Here is a 23,569-nt window from a genome sequence, read left to right as displayed (position 1 = left end):
GTGTGTGCTAGTGAAGAAAAATAGCGCGAGGTTAACCATCAGATTGCCTTTAAATTCTCTTTTTGCGTAAGTGTTTTTGCACAGAGCACAGAGTTCAACACTTTTCAAGTTCATCTCCTGAAAGTAAAACAAGATTAAGAGGTGTATCTGCAAGGATTTATGAACAACTACTTCTTAATTTTTTTTTCTAATGCAAAAGGTTATAAAACAACTGTGATATGGCAATTTGAAGCTTAGATAATAAAGATATTATGTATATTTTGTTATGTATATTTCAGCTAGACAAGGAGGGGGTACTGTGAAAAATGTGTAAATACATAATTAAACTTCACAAGTATGCATTACACAAAAAATATTAATTAAAGCAGTGTTTTTAAGTTATGTTAAAATATAAGGCAAAGGGGAGTTTGTTATTCTGAAATAGGAAACCGGAAGTGAGCCCTGTCATTCCGCGTAACTTGACAGTATTAACAGCCAGGGGCAGAAGGCTCTCCCGGAACTCTGCAGCCGCAGCGGCTCTGATTATTTCAACATCGGGGGTTCGGTCCAACATGGCGGCTTACGGATGGAAATACTGATGACAGTCCGCAAGATCGCCTCGATTTGTACGATGGTGAGTACGCCGAGATTCGGCTCTCGTGGGTGGTATTTGTGCCCCCCCTGTCCGCGCCTGTGTCCGGTCCCCGGGGCCAGTCAGCCAGGACGCTGAGCTAGGCTAGCTGCTAGCCTGTTTGCTAACCTCTGAGAGCAGCATGACAACAACACACCACGGTTTGCAGAAAGTTAGAGAGCTTGCCCTGAAAAGAGAAACTGTCTACCCCTTTGGGTAATATGGTTGGGTTTAATAATAAGGCGGCTTTAAGCTAAAGCCGAGCTTCCTTAATAGTTTATCAGCTAGCTTGTAGTTTGTTTATATGAGGGCAGGGTTGACCAATGGACGAAACTACCTAGCTTAGCCCAGCGTTATCCCCCTGTGCTTGTCAAACATGGCTGTATGGCTAAAGTAGTTCACTGTCACGTGAAAGTGTTTTTGTGACAATTTCACGCCTATTAAAAAGACGAGTGAATCGCTACATAGCAGTGGATGTAAACACCCGCTGTCTCTTATGCCTGATGTATACTACTGCGCTAAATTGACGCAGATGATCCTGCGTTAACGCAGACCCTGAGCGGAAGTCGTTGGTAGCTGACTTGCGCCTGGTCACTATGCCCTGCTGGTACTCAAAGCACATGAACTGTGATTGGTCCGCCTGGTCATGTGTTTCTGCTTTGGTATTTCAGGCTGATATCCATGTCCGCGATATTCGCATTGATGGATTTGGGTTAACTGAGGAGGTTTGGCGATACATACATTTGTATGACTCGCCTTCAGCGAAATTTATGCGAAAGTTTCTGCACCATTTTTGAAAGTGAAATTGCAAATAGAAACAAAAATGAATTCACTGGCAAAAAAGACACAGCGCTGTATAGCGTTTGGGTGGCAAAGCGAGCCAGCTTGACGACCGGCACAAGTATAAATGACTCACACTGGCAGAACATTCGTGCACAAGTTCCTTGCATTGCCCTGTGCAGTAGTATAAATTAGGCATTAATCTGAAGAAGTCTTTCCTACCATGGAATACTCCCTGGATGTTTTTTTTATGGCTAATGTTCAGTTTTTTCTCAAAATATTTCAGCCATTATAATCAGGACTGGAATAAAGAGACAATTAGAAAGGGAGCAATTACGTGAATTTAGTCGTTGATTGTCTCCACCTTTGAACCAAAATTAACTGTGATAGGGTCTTGGCATGTAGACTCCAAATTTTCATTTTTAGTTTTCTCACGCTATAAAAACAGCATGTGACATGATGATGATTGACTGTTGCCAGTGGAAAAAACTGCTCCATGAAGCAGCCCCATAGGACATGGAGTAAGTAATATGGAAATAACAGTTTGAAACATACAAAATTAGAAGTTGCATTGTAAACTGTGCTAACCAGTCTAAATGATCTGAGAAATCATTGCAAACTTTTGTTTTGTGAGATTGTCAGTGAATTGAGATAAATAACTAGCTAGCTAAAACAATAGTCCAATGTAAGCTCTGTGAGGAAAAAAGTTGGCAATAAGTAGTTGGCATTTACGGTTTGAATCTCTAATGGTGCTTGCTTTAAAAAACAAAAACTGGCAGAGGTAGAGCAGGACGCAATATTAACCAAACACCAGTGAGTCTAAAGGAAGCTGATGATGTGACTCCACTCTTAGACAGTACCACACAGACTCTGGCTTCAAACTCACAAGATGGCGCCGCCCGTATACATGGAATTCTAGCCTCACTTTGTGAGGGAGGAAGGGCAGACTCACTTTTTAAGATTAATTGACTACTAAGAAAACAGTTGACAGATTAATTGAAAACATAATCGACAGATGAATCAACTGATCAGACAGCAATCGAGAAGAAAAATCACCTTGGATTGATTTATAAGACATATATTTTGCTGCATTCTCCCATATTCACATACGCAATGACGACATTAGGTTAGTGTTCAACATTATATATATATATACAAATATATATATAATAATATATACATATATACACACCTACTGACAAGATATCAGTGTTATGTCATGATGTTATGGCTGATTGGTGCACAATGCCGGGAAAAAGAAGCCTTTAATTACACATTGATCCTTGGACTGAGATGTAGAGTTCAGAAGTCAACTGCTTTAACACACTTTGTTTGTTCGACACCGAGATCAAGAGGTCATTATTTAGCTTTATTTCCTGTCTAATGCGATCGCTCTGTTATGTGTTGCAGAAGTCACAGTGCAGTTCAAAGCTCAAACAGTAACCTCTGCCTGTAGCGTTTCCTGTTTCCACACGGTACACCTTTCAGCGCTGACACACGCCGCACAGCAAGTCTTTTTCAATTTGTCGGCCGCTGTGTGCATGTATGTGCGTGTGCTGGAAGCAGTAAGCTTTTACTTAGCGAGCGTAACCCACTTAGTAAGTGTGGAGGTAGCATCATTTACCAGCAGCTTCCAGACAAATACAAGCTGCGCTGAACATTAGTGGGGGCTGACGAGTTTGTTTGCCTCTTTGGCAGCCCACCAGTTTCTGCCCATTTGTTTTTTTCCAGATAATCAATTTGGCTGGTGAAGCCGTGAAAGTTACAGACGGGCCTGCACAGTTCAGAGCTGAGCAGTGATGAAATCCAGTGTTTAGATAAGTGATTTAAGTATGCTGGTAAAGTGGTATATTAGGAAAAAATGTAGAAGATAAAGGATTATTCAGAGCAGTTGGAGACCATCTGATCATAGTAGGACTGAGGCTGAGAGACGCTAGCCAAGTCAACTTTATTTATATAGCACTGTATTTCATACAGCAGGCATATACTCAATGTGCTTCCAAATAATAAATTCTGGTTCTTAAAAACACATGAAACATTTAGTCTGAAGAGGGCAGTAATGAGGTCATTAAATCAAAATTTACAAAACTGGAGAAGAACTCAAGAAGACGAAGCTGAGAAGAAGACGCACCCAAAAGGAAGACAAACCTCAACAACCTGAAGAAGACACACCTGATATGAATCCAAAACGAAAACGTTAAGAAGGACCAAAGAAAGACTTTTCTTCATAGCGTCCTGTAGACTTATTGTCATGATAAATAAGCCTCATCGTAGAATTTAATAAAACAGTATCTCATCTCTACCATGCGGCATTTCCTGTCATGACTTTAAAGCTGCCTTCAGCAGCCGGCAGATTTCACTTTCACCTCCCTCAGTTCAGAACTCATTTCAAAGCAAAAACCTCATTAGCGTGTGCATTCTGAGGGTTTCTTGACAACTTTGTTTCTGCCTACCATACAGATATTTGCCGTCCCCTCCTGATTTGCCTCTCTATTTGTTGTACACACGCGTTTGGTTTACAGCCCGCTGCGTTTGGAAGTCATGTTTGTGAGATAAATAATCTGAGCCAGGCTTTCCTCCGCTTGCTCTCTTGATGACTTTACATGGACTGCAGTGCCAGTGATGTAGTGATTCAGTCCTAAATGAAAAGCTGAATCACAGTTATCATCATCAGCATCATCATCAACGTCATAATTTTCTTCGTTACTGTCTGGTTCTCTCTGTCGGCTTAATATAATACGCAAGTTTCTAAATGCTCAGTCTTAGTCACAGTCAGAGAAACTGTTTATGATTTAATATTTTATTTGGACACTCTTTTTTCCAAATCTTCAGAATTTTTTTTTTTGTTTTTGACCTGAAGCACTTGTTAGAGCTTAGCCTGTTTATGTGCCTATAAAAACTGTCACCCTGTTCTACTCCTTTTATTACTTAAACTAAATCATGATTTTTGCCAAGCAATGGCAAATGATTCAAAACATAATGTAACAATAAGTGATTGTACAGATATTCACCCACTTCAAGTCAGTATTTAGTTGAGGCACCATTGGCCAAAATCCCAGTACTCAGTCAGGATTGTCCTCCAGGATGTCCCTGTGTTTTGCTGCATTCATTTTGTCACCTGCCTTCATGTCCTCACAGCATGATGCAGAAAGCATTGCTAACATGCTAGCCTTTAGGATCTGCTCTAGAATGTAGAATGTGTTTCCAAAACACAAACTGAAACAAGGGCAACTGGACTTGTAGGTTTTCTTGGAGATGTTTCGCCACTCATCCATGTAGCTACTTTAGTTCGACTGAAGAAGCCCTGGTTTCATATTGCCTTTTGGATATTCCAAGACCTGAATAACTCAGATCGTAAACAGACATATTGCCACACACTTTGGGACAAGCACCCTTTGACTCGTGTGGGACTATGAGAGGAAAGATGGAACTTGCAGATTAAAGGATCCAAAGAACTAAAGCAGCTACATGGAGGAGCGGCAAATCATATTCAAGAAAGTCTATAAGTCCAGTTGGTCTTCTTTCAGCTTTATTTTTGAATGACTTGACCTATGTGACTGAAAACCCTCATAGTCATCTATAAGGTCTTAAGTCACCAGATGAGGACAAGCAAACACTTAGGCATTGATCACCCAACCAACAATTAAAATGTAATTGTCCAAATATGGAGCTGTCCTGTTGTTTTGTGCGTGGAAAGCTGACTTTTTTGCCAAGTTTGGGTTTAAAGAATTCCCACACTGTTGACAGTCATTTTTGGTGCCAGTGCTACTTTGAATGCATGATAATGTATGAATGTACAAACAGAGGATACGAATCAGGAAACAGATGGCTGAAAAGCTGGATAGAGACAAAAATCAAGCTGGAAAATGGAACACATTGAAGAGGAAATGAAGCACAAAGGAGTTTTTTTAAATGGACGATTGTACTGGTGTTTAACAGACTTCAATGTAAAACTGTGCTTTGCATCCACATTTGTGTGTTTAATCACAGACACTACAATAAAACATGTCAAAATGTTCTTTTCCAGGGCGCCAATGCCTCTGCCTTGGAAAAGGAGATTGGACCGGAACAGTTTCCCGTAAATGAACACTACTTTGGACTGGTCAATGTGAGTATCAGTCATTACACTGTGTATGGGCTGATTAGCTTGATTACCACTCTAAGAAATGGCAACTCAAAGTGCTTCAGTAACGGCACACACCCCCATTTAGTTGTTCATACTCCCAGTGATCTCAGACTCAATCGTTCTGTTTCTTCTTCTCTATTTTCTTTTCTAGTTTGGCAACACCTGCTACTGTAACTCAGTGCTGCAGGCTCTGTATTTCTGTCGACCGTTCAGGGAGAAGGTGCTGGCATACAAGGTAAGTGATGAGAGAAAGTCTGCATGGTGGTCCACCTGCTCACGCTTTAAGAATGCACTTTAGTGACCAAAAATACCACGGTGCTGTGGCTATGAGAAAATATTTGATCTGGGTCTTCGTGTGAAAAGGTTTTTACGACAACAGCATCGGTGCTGATGATCTTGTTACTGTGCATGACATGTTTGTAGTCTTAATGCTGCCGGCTTAGCTACTTCTTGTGCTGTTTTAAGAGACAGCAGTAGAAGTAGTCATAGTAGTAGTAGTAGTAAGGAATGCTGAGATTAAACATATGCATAACTTTTTTTTTTAGGAGATTATTTTTCCCAACTTTACTGAGAATACTTTTTTTTTGATTGTTGATGTTCATGGTTGCTGCCCACTTGGTTTGATATACATTTTTATAGTTTAACAGAAGAAACAAAGGACACAACTGAAGTTGAACAACAACTTGGTCTGTTCTGGTTATAACTAGTGCCTTTTTAAAAGCCATTCTTCCAAGTGGCGAACAAGTTTGACATTAGCTCAGCCGCTTGTGATGTAGAACGGAAAGCAAGCATGACTGAAATCTGGCTTATAGTACTAAATGTGAAGAAACATTCTAGGTAGGAAACAGAAGCTTCTGTTATATCAAAGCCACCACCCGGGAAGCCCAGAAATACAATGTGTTGAGGACTGTTTGTCTTCTTTAAGGAAGAAGTAATTTGTCATAATTTGTCTACATGATTGATTTTTGCCCCTACAAGACCCTTTTTAGCTATCATTCACTGTTTCTAGAACTTCTTTGTCTGTCATCGAGACAGACGTCCTGACTTACTGACTAGAGAAACTTAACCCTTATGCTCCAGCAATCAGCCAAGAATCCCTGGTGGAATTTCACTACCACTTCACTGTTTAGAAATATGTGTCCAAGGAATCTTTGTTGCTCTTGGAAGTCCACTTAGACAACCTGCACAAATGTGGAGTTCACAGAATGACATTGTTTGGTTTTGTTTTTATGAGTAAAATGCCGTTAGGAGTGAGAGGGAATCTGATAAAAGTCTGCTTCCAAAAGACTGTCCTCTCAGGCTCAGGCCAAAACAGTTGTGGTAATAATTCACAGACATTTCCTTAAGCTGTTGTCTTCTTGTTCTTCAGTGAGCTCTCCCTCTGATTAATCAGTGAAATATAAACTCCATAGAATCATAGAGTGTGAGTGGTGTGGTTCCATAGACAAGATAAAAGATCAGATATCAAGGGTCAGTCTGGCTGGATGATGGACCTGAGGACTGAGAAATAAAAAAAACAGTTTTTCTTCTTCTCCTCATCATCCTTTGTCTCCATTTTCATTTGTCATCTTCACTTTTTCTCCTTTTATTTCCTATTCTTCTTGTCCTTCTTCTTCTCCTCCCTTTTCTTCTCCTTCTCCCGCTTGTCCTGTTCCTTCTATTCCTTTTTATTCATCTCTTCCCCCACTTCTTTATCTGTCGCTTCTTCTCCTCTGCATTCTCTTCATCCTCCTTGTCCTATTTCTCCTCCCTCTCATTATCGTGGTCCTTTTCCTTCTTCTTCTACTCATCCTTGTCCCATGTCTTCTTCTTGTTTGTCTTCTCCTCCTCTTCCTCCTTATCATTCCTAATCTCCTGCTCCTTTTCTTTCTACATTTTCTCCTCCTCTGCCCTCATTCATCTTCATCCTACTTCTCATCTGCATCCTCCTCCTTTTCCTGAATTTCCTCCTCCTCCACTCCAGGTGCAGCCTCGTCGTAAGGAGTCCCTCCTCACGTGTCTGGCCGACTTATTCAACAGCATCGCCACTCAGAAGAAGAAAGTTGGAGTCATCCCTCCCAAGAAGTTCATCTCCCGGCTGAGAAAAGAAAATGGTAAGGATCCAAGATCCCCATAAAGAAAGATGTCTTTATATGTGGAAGATTCCTAGGACACTTGAGAATGTGCAGCTGCAGCTTATGTCAGACCATATGACTTCCTGTCACCAGGAAGACGTCTATCCACCACCAGGTGTTTGGAAATAAAATGTTCTGTCATGGAATCCTTCTTCAGATCAAGCTCAGTTTAGCAACGGTGAAAGGGATGAGGCGGAGAGCAGAGGAAAAGGAGTCTGAGCTGAAGAGAGGAGGAAAGGGAGGGAGGGTTATCTCGGCTGAGAAGTTAATGTCTCAGCCGAGGAAATGAAATTGCAGCCAAATCACTGAGCGGAAAGCAGATGAAAAAGAACTGATTCCTCTTATTGGCTATTTGCTGGTTTGTTCGTTTTCTTCTCCTCTCTTTATTCAACTATTCAACCTCTTCTTTCCACGTCGCTCCCTCTCAGAGCTGTTTGACAACTACATGCAGCAGGACGCCCATGAGTTCCTCAACTACCTCCTCAACACCATCGCAGACCTGCTGCAGGAGGAGAAGAGCCAGGAGCGACAGCAGAATGGAAAACTGGTACAGAACGGAGGGGGAGGAGGAAGTGAAGGGGGAGGAGGAGGAGGAGGAGGTGGTGTTGGTGGTGGTGGAGGAGGTGGTGAAGGGGAAGGTGGAAAGGAGACGCAGCAGACGTGGGTCCATGAGATCTTCCAGGGAACTCTGACCAATGAGACACGCTGCCTGAACTGTGAAGCTGTAAGTGTACTATTTTAATTTATTAACTTTTATTAAATTTTTTATTAGTATTAATAATGATTCTCCACAATTTGAGAATTCATCAGTTCATAATGTGGCTTCATCAATCATTTTTGCAAGCATCTCCATTGTTTTCTCTTTGAACTCATGCTGCAGGTGAGCAGTAAAGACGAGGACTTCCTGGATCTGTCGGTGGATGTGGAGCAGAACACGTCGATCACGCACTGTCTCAGGTTTGCTTATTGATCAGTCTGCTAAAGTCAAAGTATCCTTTCTGTCACCTCTTAAGGAAAGCTGTGGAAAAAGGGATCATCTCAGTGAATGAGTGTTTTCTGCTCAACAGGGGCTTCAGCAACACAGAGACACTATGTAGTGAATACAAGTATTACTGCGAGCAGTGTCGCAGCAAACAGGAAGCTCAGAAACGGTGGGTGACTTTTCATTTATTTTAATGCCTTCTTCTCTCTCCTCTTCTTTTCCGGCCTTAATTCTGGTATTTTAGATTTGTAAATTGCTGTCCAATGACAGTAAAATGAATTTATAAAAAATGTCAATATAGTATTAAACTGCTCGGGATAATTTGTCAGTAACTTTTTTGATCTGAATTTCTGAGTGGTGAGTTAAAAACTTCACCCTTTAAATAGTGGAGACAACTTGCACCATTCATCACTAATTGAAATATTTTCTCATAATGACATATTTAACAAGTCTACAAATGAATAACCTATTTCAAACGTTAACCTTTACCTGCTGAGTATGATTTAACTTTGATGACTGTAAGTGCAGCTGCAATATTTATCTAGCAAAGGCTGCTCTGACCCTCGTAGAGCACAACTTTAGAGGGAGTCAACAGAGTTCAGTTTTATAGGTCAGCATGCAGAAACAAACTGTTTACATCATATAAATTAACTGGAAAACCAGTGGTGCTATGCTAGCCGTTAGCATCTGCTCTGGAAGAGGTCTTTCTGGAAAAACATTAGATGATGTCTCGACTGTAAGTCCCAGATACTTACCACCAACCGATAATCAAAACCAGCGTAATAGTCCAAATACTGGCAGTGGTTGTGTTGCTGTGGTGGGTCGATGAGACACTTTGTGAAGCCTCTGTTTTGTTAGGTCCATGTTTAAAGATTTGGGGCTTACAACTTGGAAATGAACTGGAAAGCAACGCTGCCATGCTATCCATTAGCATACGCTCTAGAGTGTCTTTGTTGAGTTCTTTGTTGAGTCTAAAAAACAACAGAGGAGGACACAAGAGCAACAAAGCTCTGACCACCAACCAACAATTGGTGTCTGTTTACAGAATTGTCACACTTTTCATGGTCAGGTTTAGGCCTTTTTGGGGAATTTGTTGCTATCCTGGCAGTGACAGTGGCCTGGATGCAAACACTGCAATGTGTCAACAAATTCAGTGTATTTACAGACGAGTTGTCCTTGGAATAAACTGCTTCTGCCATGAGCAAAACTTTCCAACTTCACAGTTATGTTTGTCCAGTACCTAACAGAATAGTGTTTCTTGCAACATCAGTCGACAAAATGAATATAGTCGCCCATACAAAGATGGAAGTCCAGCTACGGTGTGTAAATGCCTTTTTTCAAATCCGGGTTAAATAACTATATTGTAAGTTTATTACAGCCTAAAATATGCAAGATCATACATTTAGTTTGGATTATTCCAGAAAAAAGCACGGTCATGCTAATTTACGTATAGTGTGATTTTTAAATCCACAAAACATCTCGATGCATCTTTCGCCATTTTGAAGCACGAACCAACATTGTGCGGTTTTATTTTCTGTCCCCTGACTCTTCATAGCCACAACGAGTGGTTGTCACCATCTATCAACTTTAACAGAGCTGTTACGACCTCAAACTTTTTTTTTCTGAGCACACAAATATGGTTAGAGTTTGTTCCATTAGCACCCCTGAAACCACATCTGATGTTTCTATGCCAACCTGTCTCAGACTAGTTCATGATGGTTGTTGATCTGTTGAGATGTCTATTTTTAACTACTGCGTGACAGTCTTTAATTTCACTTTTATGTTACTGTTTTCTGTACAGTTAACACAAACAGTCCGCTCACAAGTGCTATGTCTAGGTTCATACATACCAGACAGTGTTTTTGGAGCACCAACTAAGCGCACCAAGTAACATCCATTAAGGCCATGCCGTCATCAGTGACTGCAACTCGCCATTAACAAGGAGCAGAACCCTGAGAGTGCAAGCCAGAGGTCTGACCAAATTAGATGGAACACAAAGTGTCTAGAACACTCTTCTTGTTCCTGGTAGGAGGTCTGGAAACAGTAGTGGTGTCAACATGGAAAGCTTTTATCCCCTTTGAGTTTTTGTCTGGAACAAATGGCTCCAGTTTCAGCTTCCCTTCTGGTGTCTTTCCTATGAATGATTTTATTTTGCCTCGTGACAAAAAATACATTACAGTTCTGCCGAGTTGTACATTATATTCTGGCATTCCCTCACAAATTCTTCAGAACGCCATTAATAACATCTTCTTTTCTTTCCCAGGATGAGGGTAAAGAAGCTACCTATGATCCTCGCCCTCCACCTAAAGCGCTTTAAATACATGGACCAGCTGCACCGCTACACCAAACTGTCGTATCGCGTCGTCTTCCCCCTGGAGCTCCGCCTCTTCAACACATCTGGGGACGCCACCAACCCCGATCGCATGTATGACCTGGTGGCTGTCGTTGTACACTGTGGCAGGTAGGTGTTCAGACAAGTATTCCCCGTAGTTTTTCAGTCTCTTCAACAGTTGGAAAATAATTCTTTATCTGGGAAGGATTTTTGTCTTAGACTTAGACTGTAAACCATATTTAATGTCATTTACAGCAAGTTTTTGCACTGTAGTTTTTGATTCGTTTACATCCATTTCCCCATGAGATCAGGCTCCAATCTGACATTCTAATCTAAATAATATCCTGTAGCGTTCCCTCTGTTCTTTTCAAATCTTGTAGTGTGTCCATTTTGAAATTAGGTTGAAGAATGTCTGTTAAGATTAAGATAAGTGCATGATGCAACCAGAATCCAAAATCATGTAGGATTTCAGAATTCTTTAGCAGTAAATACTTGTGCGTTAAGTTGAAGCAGAAGCTACGGTGAAAACGCAGACACCTACGTTGAGCCTTTGCAGACCTGAGCACCACAACCTCCCCAAAAGTGTAACTACGCGCTGCGGCAACACAGAGTGCAAGAGCTGTGATTGGTCCATTTGGTTGTGTATTTCCACTTAACATTTCGCTTCTCCATCTCCGGTATTATCAAATAGTTTTGGATCAATAAAGATGGAACACATCAAGGAAAGGTCAACAAACATTTGTATAATTCCCGTTCGGCAAAATTTCGGTGAAAGTTGTCACTGTTTTAAGTGAAGCAGGAAGTAGAATCAAAATGAACCCGACTGGCAAAAGAAAAAAACACAGTGGTGACTACTATTTAGGTGGTGTTACAGATCCAGTCACACTGACAAGCACACAAGTATAAATGGCTCGCACCGGCACAGGTTACGTGCGTAGTTTACAGCGTCAGGGTTCCATAGTACTCAGCTTTACTGGAAGTTATCCAACACCAATGATTATTTCACAACATCTGGTTAATCACCCAGCCCTGTGATTAAGGTATCTAAGGGTACATGTTGTCCCATACCATGTTGAGGCATGAATGACACCCCCACCAAGCACCCACCCATCAAGCGGGCCGAGGCATGGTTACTTACCTACCGACCTCGTCATCACATTGATTATGACATATTCTTAGTAACTTAGTAACATTACCGGACCCCAGACCTCTTTTCAGAAGCTTTAATGCATTGAGTTTATCCATGAACTACTTAGTGGATTAAAACTGAGATGAATAAAAACAACTCAATAAATCCATTTATTCTCCCATACATGGCTCTGCGCCGCCTTCCTCAGGCTGCTTGAATCACTTTTGATTCATTGCGGGAGCCTCGTGGATGTGGGACGTCGTTTCAGGCTGATTACCTGACGTCAGCTGATGTGCAAGTTATTAGTCACCGTGCTGCAGGTGAAATTGATGTAATCTAACACCAGTGTTGTCCTCAGAAGGATATACATCATACATCAACAACGAAAACAGGCAAATCAAAAACATGTCACTAGCAGAAGGAGCAGCTAATTCATCACATACACATTTCAAATGGGGCTGTACGTTTCTAAGTATGTCTTCACCTTTTAAACATCTTTTGCTGACATGTTGATTCCAGCAGTGAAACATTTTACGGACTTTGCCGCAATAAAAGCCAGAGTCATAAAAGCACACATGTAGTTCCATTAAGGTATTATTTTCCTGACATGTCTCCTTTGGTTTTCTTCTGCAGTGGTCCCAACCGCGGGCACTACATCACCATCGTCAAGAGCCACGGCTTCTGGCTGCTGTTTGATGACGACATCGTAGAGGTGAGACAAAGGCTTTCACTGTCTGCCTCCAGAGGTGCACGACTCCGTTAAACTAGCCGTCTAGGCAAACCAGACACCCTTTGAAAGCTTTTTGAGATTTTTATTACTTCTCTCTGCTTCTATCTGGTTTCATTTCTCTGCTCCTCACGTCGTTCCTGAACGGAAAGACTGTTATTTAATAATAACAGAAATATGTCCCAAAATTACAAATGTAGTTATTAAAACAGCGGGAGAGTTAATATTTTATAACAACAATAGTTATTCTTATTGGCAAAAATAGCAATTGTACATATAGTATAATAATATATTATATTCATCTATACAGTTATTAATTATTTTTATATTTTAGATTAATTAACTTCTTGAAATAATAATAATGATATCAGTAATACTATTTCAATAGTATAAGAACATAATGGTAGAAAAAAATCATTTCAAAAAGATTAAAAAAATAGATACCAAATAAGACAAAACAAAAAGATTATATAATTTACATAAAACTAACATGAATCTCTCTATATGAGGTGTAATAAGATGAATAATAACAAGATTAGAAGTACATAGCAAGATTCACGCAGTTAAAACAAGTGTGACTGTATAACTAAACTGAATGTATCAGTTTGGTTCCCCATCTGACTGAGGTTAAGTCCTGTCATTGTCTGTCAAAACTCTCCACGCAGACGTTTCTCATCTTGTCCTGGCCCAACAGGAATCTCAAATAGCCGTCTTCCAGTCTCTGTGTACATCCTGGCCCTCCTGAATGTTTTGTCTGCAGTTGCTACGACTGGGCCGACCTAGATACCCGACCCCCTGTTAAATAACGAGACGGTAGTATTTGGTTTAGTGATGGCTAAATGGGTGAAAGTGGGAGATAAAACAAATAAGAAAACACCTGTTTTATGAAGGAGACGTGCAAAGAAAATAATGTGTAGCAGCTTGTCTGTCTTTCTCAGGGTCATCAGTCAGCCCAGTGCTTTCACAAAAGGTGAAGTTCTGTTTGATAAAACTAGAATAGACTGCTACCTTGTGTGCTCCAGCTCCAGCCCCCGTCGTCCGTTTAATTTTTAGAGCAGGTGATGCTGATATGGAGATCAGGCTCGTGACGAATGTTTCGGTTATTTTTGAGCTTGGCTTTTTCTCGCTCGGATGATTTTGTCGTGAAATCGCTGCTCCCCTGCTGCCTCTGCTGCCTCTGCTTCAAAACCATCTGCTTTTCCTCTGTGATGTGGCTACAGGGGAAAACACGGCAGCATATATAAACAACAGTCTGACAGCCTCGTAGCATGTGCTATAGCGCTCAGTCTCTGTTGAATGATTTCCCAGCCCCACACACACGGCAGCGGTCAAAGATGCAGCAGTTTAATAATTGAGCAATCCAAATAGGAATATTAGCCGGCATCTCATTCCCCTACAACATATAAAAAGCAAAGCTCTATTAGTACATAGTTTTAGCCAAAAGCGTGATGAAGCTTCAACACTACAAAGCCTCGGCGTGCCGCTGAGTTTCAGCTGCAGCCAAGCGACCTTTCAGTTTGTTGTTTTTCTTTCTTCACGCCAGACAGGACGAGCTGCCACAGCCTTCAAACTGACAGCAGTCGAGTGGCTATGCAGCCGTAGTAATGAGACATTCCAGGGTTTGTCAGTGTTAAGTCAAACTACAGAGACTAATGAGTTCTTTTGTTCCGCGTTGCTGCCGTATATTAACTCACTATCACTATTTTATTCAGACGCAGTCTGTTAGTTATTGAGGAGAACAGAGGTCACACATTCACTTAACTTAACCAAGTGTTGCAGATCCTAGTGGGTAGGCACCAGCTTGTGGGGGTTTCAAATGCAGCTTTTTGTAGCCAGTAGTTCGTTAATGTCAGTTTGGTTCGTGTCTACCTTTAAGATTATTGAAATGATTTCGAATGTTGAAATTATCCATCTGAGGATTATATGAATTCTCCTGTCTCTATCCAGCTGGCCCTAAGCACATGGGTCCCTCCATATGAGGTCTCAGGCTGGTTTTTGTTAAACTTTTTGAATTGATTATCAGATCTTTCAAGTCAAAGTCAATTTGAGTTGACCCGTCCTTATAATGAAGATAGAAACATTAAATAGCTTGTGCACTGTTAGTTTCCTCTTTATAGAGGTGAACTGAAGTTTAATGTAGTTCAACACAGCTGTCTGACATTAACAGTTATTTAACATTCATTTATATTTCCTCATATTTTCTGTTCAAACCCAAGGTCGTTATTCTGTCCAACACAGTCTTTCTGATCCAGTTCCATTTAGAGACACTGGAAGGATTTATTTACTCCTCTTCAGAAACATTTTCTCAATTAAAGCAGTTTATTTGACTTTAAAACTCCCAGGCGGTGGGATACGTCGCCCTGCTGGTGGAACACAGCTCAGTCGCAGTCATTGGGGAACTGATGTTTAAAACTGATCCCGGCACTGGCGTATTTTTCCACTATGGTTGGAACGAGGCCCGCTCACACATCTGGTCAGGAAGATTCTGCTGAGCTTGCAGGGCCGAAACACTAACTTATCATTTTTTTATGGTTTGTGGAAATTTACTCGCTCCGTCTGCCTCGCTGCTCTCTATTCATGCTTGAACTCTTTTGTTTTATTTTTGTGTCTTTTTTTTTGGTGCTGTGAAGCTGGTCTTTCCACCTGTAAAAGCTTCTCCATCGTCTTACGTTTGGTTTAAAGTTGATCATTTTCCCTTTTAAGAAAACAAACTGCTGCTCTGTATAAGAAACACTTATATAAGTATAAGCCTTATATGGGTATAAGACCCCGTGAATATTCATGAATTTGTGAATATCTGACTTGTCAGCTCAAGCCAAACGTCATTCTTTATATTATATATTCCAAAAACAGAAATTAAATCTAAAAAGTATGAAGAAAGACAATATTAAACCAGAAATACAATATATTTGTTATTAAATGGTGGTTTGAAAGGAAATGAAAAAATGCCTTAGTTGTACGAACAATTGTTCCAACCCAGACCTCCTCAAAGATCTTCAAGTCATTTTTATACAAAGGTTATAAAAGCTACTGGATGTCAGGCAAGGCTACTAGCTCCATTCTCTCTCTGCACAGAAATATGTATATTTGTTTTTCCAGTTATGTTCTACTGTATAATGTTACATATAGATCACTTTTCTCGGTTTAATAGGAATATTTTACAAATCAATTGATAATAGATGATTAACTAATTGTATTTTTTTTGCCAAGTTTGAGGTTAGTAATCAGAACGGTTTGTCAAAGCTACAATAAACTACGGTATAAAAACACAAAACCAGAATTATATAAATAGAAGAAAGAATAAGTTCTTCAAATTGTAAAGTCTGATAACCACAGGTACCGTGGTGCAACTTTGTCTGGTTCTTCCCCTCTTTTCAAACAAGCTCTTTGGAGACTAGGGATGTCCTCATCAAGCTTTTTGCCTACTGATCTGATCTGTCATTGCTTTGTGATGTAGTGAGGAGAGGCTGTCTGACTTCATATTCTAGAGAAAGAACTTCAAAACTGAAGAAACCTTTGTCTTCTTCTTCCTCCTGCTCTTCTTCTTCTTTGATTTTTGGCAGCTCTGATAATACCCAGCCACAATTAGGACAGAAGAAGTTGTTTTGACATTATAAGATGTGGTTTTGTTGTATAGACATTAAAAAACAATGGCAGAGTGAAGCGTGGAAAACAGGCACAGATGAAAGAGGCAGGTAGATGATGTGGGCATTTTTCAAAATAAAACAACTTTTTTTTTTTAAAAAAAAATTGAAATGAAATGTTTTTTCTTTCTGTCTGATCCAGTACCAAAGACTTACCCGGTACAGTAGCCGGTTGTGGACTTTTCATGTTGTTTTCAAGTCTATTGTATACTTAACGATACATGATATATTTTAAAACTTAAAACAGAACAAGGTTTTCCGGTTTCTCCTCCTTCTTGTTTTTCTGGTGCTTACTCTGCTACCAACATTTGGTCTCACTGTAGAAGAACTATCGATCACTACCAATGAAAGTACATGAAAGGGAAAGCTTTTAACAGCCTTATAAGCAGGAGGAATGATGACTGCTGTTCAGTTGCCAATAAAAAAAAGTTCTGCAAAGTGATGAGATCACTGATTATGTCTAATGTGGAACCTTCTTCTTCTCTTGTAGAAAATTGATGCGCAGGCGATTGAGGAGTTCTACGGTCTGACATCAGACATTTCCAAGAACTCTGAGTCAGGATACATCCTGTTCTACCAGTCCAGAGACTGAACCGGCCAGCGGTAAATCCCCAACAGACTGTCACTCAACAGATGGGAGGAGCTAATGGCGACCACTGGCACGGCCCAGTATGCTCACATAAGTATCCAGGCTTTATTTCCTGTAGGCGGAGCTTTGCACTGGAGCGCCACTCGGATGGGTTGAGTCGTGTGCAGGTGGCGTGCCAGCCTCCTGGATTACAGTCATGAAATCAGCACTGAGTCCACACTGCAACAAGCACCTTAAAACGCAAAAATGGCCGATTCCGCTCGCTTTGCACTGTGGTATCAGCTGGTGAAGACTTGGGTAACACCAATCCACGAGGCTGACATCGCCGTGCCCACTGTGGTTTGGAGGTGAAAGCAGTTGACACAGAGTAACCAGTCGACTGTTTGGAATGAGACGCGTAAGCAAATCGTCTCGGACGCCGCGGTTGCCATGAGTGTCATCAGAGTCTTCTTTAGCAGTTTTTCGTGTGACATATTATACCGTGCTAATTTAGCTCTCCACAGCGGCTGTAAAGCTTCTCGTGGCTTTACATTAACATACCTGTGTTTACCCTCAAAGCAAATTCCCAAAAGTAATATCTGAAGTTCCATTTGTCACAACAAAACCACTGACCCTACGTTCAGTGACTGAACAGCTTGAATGTGGGTTCGTTAGCTAGTTAGCGTTTGTATCATGAATTGGGGTTAATAGCAGGTGGTGTTACAGACAGCGTGGAATGAAAACCAGCCACCAGAGAGCAGTTGACACATCTGATCAGGATCCGTTATTTTCAGTTTGCATTTGTCTTTATTTTGAATAATAAAAACCTAATTCACTATAATTATCAGCGGTTTGTCAGGAGTTGATTTCAAATTATCTGGCATGTGTAACTCCACGGTTCAGGCTTAAATTAATAACAAGCCTTTTCTACTTTCTGTGGCTGGTTGTTTCGTGCCACAAAGGTGAAAAACTCAACAAGGGACGATACTGAATGAAGTATTTCAACAACATAAGCTAATTTTTTTCTTTCTTTTTTTTTTTTTACACAAACTCTGTGTGGCTTTGACAGTGAATCTCGTTTGCAGTTAGCTTTACAGGCTTCATGTTTTAAAATGCCAGAATATGCACATTTTTACCACTTTTTTTTTTGTTAACGAAGGCTTCCGATCTGCCACACTACATCCATGTTTTGTTGTGTCATGTGCAGCTGTTTCAGTACTCCTCATAAGTTCAGCCACTCTCTGGCAAATTTCAGGGTCTGTCTTGCAGCTGCAGCCCTGGCAGGAACTCGGATCTTTTACATAACTTGTTTTTCACTCCGGAATCATAAATTGCTGCCCTGTAATGCTGAGTGGTGGTAGCGGTCTGCTGTTGGTTGACTACATGGAGCATTTAATGCAGTACAACTGTCTCAGCAGTTTAAAATGGCTTTCTCTTCCTCTAAATATAACAGAAGAATAGTTGGAGTGATAGTTCTTCAGATTGTCTTTATGTATAAGCCTCTTAGTTTTCTCTCAAACTCAACTCAAGCAGAAAGTCCTCTTCATCTTCTACTTCTTCCGTACCTCTTCCATCTCCTTCTTCCTCCTTCTTCTTTAGATTATTCTACTCTTCTTCTTTTTACTCCTCTTTCTACATCTCAGCCTCCTTCTTTTTACTCCTCTGCCTACTTTCTCTCTTCTTCCAACTAACCCTCCTTGTTTTCTTCCTCGTTCTTCTTTGTCCTCTCCACAACTTCTCCCTCTTCCGCGTCCTCGCCTCCTCCTTCTTTACCGCTCTCTATTTCTTCTCCTCCTCTAATTCTTTGCATCCCTTTTCTCCTCCCTCACTGCCTCCTCCTTTGTCTCCTTTGCCTCTTTCTTCTCCTCCTCCTCCTATGCTTAGATATATGTATTCCAGACCAGCCAGCTAGTGTACTATGGGGAGATATTTACTGAATTTAGTAAAACCTCTATTAGATTACAATGACTTACTCCACCTTTAATCAGTTACATGATTTAACTCAAATCTGAAAAATGACTGTGAAAGATTTGTGTCGTTGTACTGCTTCCATTAGCATTATAAAGACCAAATATTAAACAGTCCCTGGCTGGTAATCCTCACGTTTTGTGTAATTACTGCGCTAGGAGTTTAGAAGAAAGCCATTTTAAAGCCTCTGCTCCCTTGAGCCTGCTGATCGGATCATTTTCCACTTGTGTTATTTTTTTTATCAAGTGCACAAGCTTAGTTAGAGTATATTTGACACTGCCAAGCCCATGAAGCTCCACCCAACTGGGGCTGTCTGGATTAACAAGTAAGCTCACCCTTCTAACTTCTTCATCATGACAGAGCTGAAGCAGATGGAAAGTGAGTGGAAAATTGTTCGCTGTGGCCTTTAACGTGTTTATATTATACAGTAGTTGAGCGAGCAGCCAGCAGATGAAGTATTATCTGAATGTTAAAATGTACAATTAAATGGAAATAGGAGTCCTGTAACAAACAGTGGATTTGGGAGCATTTCAATAAATCTGACGTCACGTCTGTTACGACGAGAAAAACTCCGACCGCAGCAGGTGTTGGGACACCTGGATGTTGCTGGTTTTGCTGACCGTTTTCACTTTACCGTATCCTCATCTGGGATGGCCATCCTCCATATAGACCCAGAAATCAAGCATTTTATAAATTAACCGAGATATTAAAAAACAGTGTGAACGGTGCAAAAGCTGTTTTTAAATACCTGCATGACCTAGGAAGTTGTAGGTTTTATCCTGCCTTGTTGGATTCAGGAGGGTTTAATGCAGCCCTAGCTTTGACCCAGTATGGCAAACTAGAAATTATTTGCGAAAAAAAAATCAAAATAGCCTCTCTACTTCATTTACTTTGAAGAGTATAATTAGCGCGATTGCTCTATATCTGCCCCGGTAATGTTAAAACAGTGGCTACGTTTACCTGGCCAATATGTTTTCAGTAAAGTCAAATTTATTCTTTTTAGATATTCCAAGTTAGCTGGTTAAGTGGGCATGGAGGGGGAGGGTTTTATTTCCAACTTCATTGACAGTGTTTTCAGTGTAGCTGCCCACATGGTGTTGTTGTTTCTCTCTGTCCTGGAACCTCATCACCTGATGTTTACCCCAAATGGTGCAAACCACCTCAGAAAAAAACTGACGCATTCCAAACAGAGAGAAACCAGCACACAAGTTATATTTTCCAAAAGAACAGATTATCAAAGGTGTACACCACCCCTCTGAACCTGATTGAGGTAGTTACATGAGGCATTTTTATTCTGATTGGGCTATTATTAGTGGAACATATGTGTTCATATAAACCTAGCAGTTGTCATGAAACACAGCCACAGTTTTTTAATTCAGACTACACCCGTCTCAGCTCTAAGTCTTGAACTCAGCGTAAATCACTGGAGATTTCACAAAGACAGTGCCTCCCAAACACTTCATTCACTGGGCTTTAAAATCAACCCTATTTCCTTTTCACATCCGTGCTGCTCTTAAACGAACTAATCAACACCAAGGAAACGTTCCTACGTTAAGGGAGCGTGTTGCGTTATAATTTCAGATGTCAGAAAAAGTTGTTTTTTTCGTTTGCTAATGACTTGAAGCACCAACAGAATCCGTGGACTTGTTAAACAGTTGCTTTAATGCATACCAAATAATATTTATACTTTAATCTTTTTAAACATTATCTACATGTACTCAAAGTATACTACGAACAAGAAACAAGCACAAACTTGCATTATTTGGGAGAGAGAGGTCCACAGATTCAGCTGGTTTTGGTTCTTGATGAAAATCATCAGTTCTCAAAATTGGTAGATTACTTTTTATTTTTAGCTATAAAAAAATAAGGCTCTTTTTTATTATTTAAATCCTATTAATATTATTATTCTGAATGTTCTTAACTTTTTTTCTTAGATGTTTCACTTGTTTTTGATATATTTTACTAATTTTACTAGTCTACAATTTGAGCGTAGGCAGCTGGATATTTGAGAATTTATTCTGGGAGGTATGTGATGAGAGATGTTGATGTGTACATAAATACAGATGTTATTATTGGAATATAAATAAGTTGCTTGCTTGAAATAATTAGCAGACCTAGATCAAAAATGTTATAGAGGCACTATATACTGGAGGTGAACCAGTACGCCTGGTGCTTAAAATGTAACAAGCCCCACCCATCTGGCATTGCAGGCAGCCTAAACCAAACAGCCCAAGGATATTCGCTCATATGTAATCTGACAGATGACCTGGAAACGGCAATCAAAATATATCTCTATATATATTAGGGACTGCAGAGCAGAAACTGTACTGCAATCACTGTGTTAAAGGAAAAATCCACTTTAAAAACATTGATACATTGTTTCTGTTTCTTTCATTTCTTGACCTGTCTTCAGTTTGAATTTAGTTATTGTTATCTGGTTATAATCAGTATTAGAACTCAATACGGCCTTCACCAAAACTTCAAATTCAAAAAGAGTATTTCAGTCTGAGTGTTAAATAGCAACGTTTAAAAATGTCTAGCTTCAAATTCCTTGATACCTCCTATTGCACATGTGTTGTATTGCTTAATTTGAATATTAATATACATATTAGATCATCTATTTACAAATATCAGGTTTTGCATCTGCCAAATATTTTCAATCGTTTCAGAAACGTTTCAAAAGTGGTTCTTTTCAAATGTTATGCTATATGCTATCATATTTTTAAACCTAATATTAATATTATTATTGACCTTAAATATTCATTCTGTAACTTAAGAAAATTATCTAAAACCTTTGACAGATTTAATCAATAAGATTTGGTGGAGTTCTGAAATCTCTTACAATTAATGTACAGGAATGCATTTAACCTTAACAAACTACCAGCCAGATAAGGCTGTAATGGATCAAATAAAAAAAACTATTAATAACTGTCCAAATATTTGTTAATCCCAGAAATGATTTTACTTAGAAACACAGTTGCACTTCAGGATTGAGCCACTAAAAAAAAATGTCTAATCAAGCTGTTCAGGGTGTTGTTTTCTGTTCATAACTCCAATACATAAAATGAAGTGTCATCTGCAAGGAGTGAGAACTTCTGATTGTTTAGCTGTTTTTTTTTTTTTTTTATTTACCACCACAGGCTAAATATTCAGTGTATCTTGTAAGTTTCTAAGCTTATATATGGCCGATAGTGGTAGACAGAATCTTCTCCTGTGGTTTTTAAAAAAGCATTATGGGAAGAAAAATTGTTATGGAGAGAATCGCAATGTAGTTGATGTCTCAAAGCATCTCGTTACAGTAGAAAGACTGACATGTGGTGGATTTTTTCTTTAACAAATGTTCCTTCAGAGCTCCAGTCATCCACATCACTCCTCTTTTTCACACTCAACAAGGATTGTAAATGTCTTAACATGACATGTGACTGAATGTGTCTTTAACACTCCAATATTGTATGTGAAAGCTAGAATGAAAAGCAGTAGCAGCCTCATATTCACTAACAGCAAATTTTCAGGATTAGAGCAGCTCATTGCATTTAAACTTAAAGAAAACTAAACCATTTGAGTTCATTCTGAAACCTCTGCTCTTACTTTGGCACCAGTCTCATACCGAGATCTGTGATATACCCTTGTAGTTGTTGTTTTTTTTGGGCTGACATGTTGTTGGCCATAAACTGTGCGAAGCATCGCAGAGTCTGTTGCTTCAAGCTACAAACTGATCTGAAGGACCAAGAATTGAGTCGTTATCCTGTTTTGTTTCCTCTGCGTGGGGCTGCTGCTGCTGTTTGAAGTTCATTCATTCTAATCACATGTAGATGCAATTAAGTTTGGAAGCGACGGGTGGTTCTGATGGTGTCCTAACTGTTTGAGATTAAACACAAACTGCTTTTGAAGATGGAATGTTCTGAGTGCTCTCTTATTTCTCTTAATATGTATATACTGTATATATTATTTTTTTTGGTGGATGAGTTGAGTAATTAAAAAATTAGGTACTTTCAATTACATTTATGTAGTTACATTAATCAGGTAAGAGTTTCATATATGTTTTACATACATTTATAGGATTTAAAAAAAAGTTTGTAAAAGTTATTTATTGTCATTGGTCTGCTCCAACCATAGACCGTATGAATTTGGACAGTGGAACTGCTCCTCAAAAGTGAAGCTAAAGCAAGTAGAGCTCCCCCTGGTGCCTGGCTGCAGTATAGGTCAGACACTCCACCTCCTCTGTGTTAGTGTGTGGGACTAAACACTAAAGTACACATCAAATTAACTTTTTTCAGGGATTGTTTCAGTCATATTAGGTAGTTAATATAATGCTGATGCGTGTTCAAGTATCAGTTTTTGGGATAAGTTTCATTTTAGTTATTTGGCGCTATAGAAACAGACTGTACTGTGCAGGCTCTGACTCCAACGTCACAAGATGGCACCGCCCGTGTCCCGAGAAAAGGTACTGTCAGTTTGGCCAATGCAAGGAAGTGGGGACATGAAAACCATATTTATCTATCTATCCATCTAGTTTATGGTGTCAACATACATTATCTATTACTAAAAATGTATCTAGTACTTTTAACTTAATCTCAGTACAGTGGTTT

At 39.8% G+C, this 23,569-nt stretch overlaps 1 protein-coding gene across 1 annotated transcript; it reads left to right on the top strand.

The window, feature by feature from the left end:
* The first annotated feature begins 469 nt into the window (after positions 1-469).
* On the top strand, positions 470-22,877 carry usp12b (ubiquitin specific peptidase 12b). The gene is made up of 10 exons (XM_047595496.1): positions 470-613; positions 5,418-5,498; positions 5,668-5,751; positions 7,480-7,609; positions 8,059-8,354; positions 8,511-8,587; positions 8,698-8,781; positions 10,876-11,073; positions 12,707-12,785; positions 16,935-22,877. Exons 1-10 carry the CDS (start codon positions 566-568, stop codon positions 17,034-17,036), a joined length of 1,179 nt encoding a protein of 392 aa, XP_047451452.1. The 5' UTR covers positions 470-565; the 3' UTR covers positions 17,037-22,877.
* Positions 22,878-23,569: the final 692 nt, after the last annotated feature.

The sequence above is a fragment of the Mugil cephalus genome, chromosome 1 (genome assembly GCF_022458985.1).
Source record: "Mugil cephalus isolate CIBA_MC_2020 chromosome 1, CIBA_Mcephalus_1.1, whole genome shotgun sequence".
Taxonomy (NCBI): domain Eukaryota; kingdom Metazoa; phylum Chordata; class Actinopteri; order Mugiliformes; family Mugilidae; genus Mugil; species Mugil cephalus.
Note: the sequence above shows the minus strand (reverse complement) of the source record. Positions and strands in the feature narration are given on the sequence as shown.

Bases quoted from the DNA above. Each gene is read 5' to 3' on its own strand.
- usp12b (XM_047595496.1), top strand. From the start codon at position 566: ATGGAAATACTGATGACAGTCCGCAAGATCGCCTCGATTTGTACGATG. The intron at 8,782-10,875 runs GTGGGTGACTTT...TTTCTTTCCCAG, and splicing joins AAACAGGAAGCTCAGAAACG to GATGAGGGTAAAGAAGCTAC. The intron at 12,786-16,934 runs GTGAGACAAAGG...CTTCTCTTGTAG, and splicing joins TTGATGACGACATCGTAGAG to AAAATTGATGCGCAGGCGAT.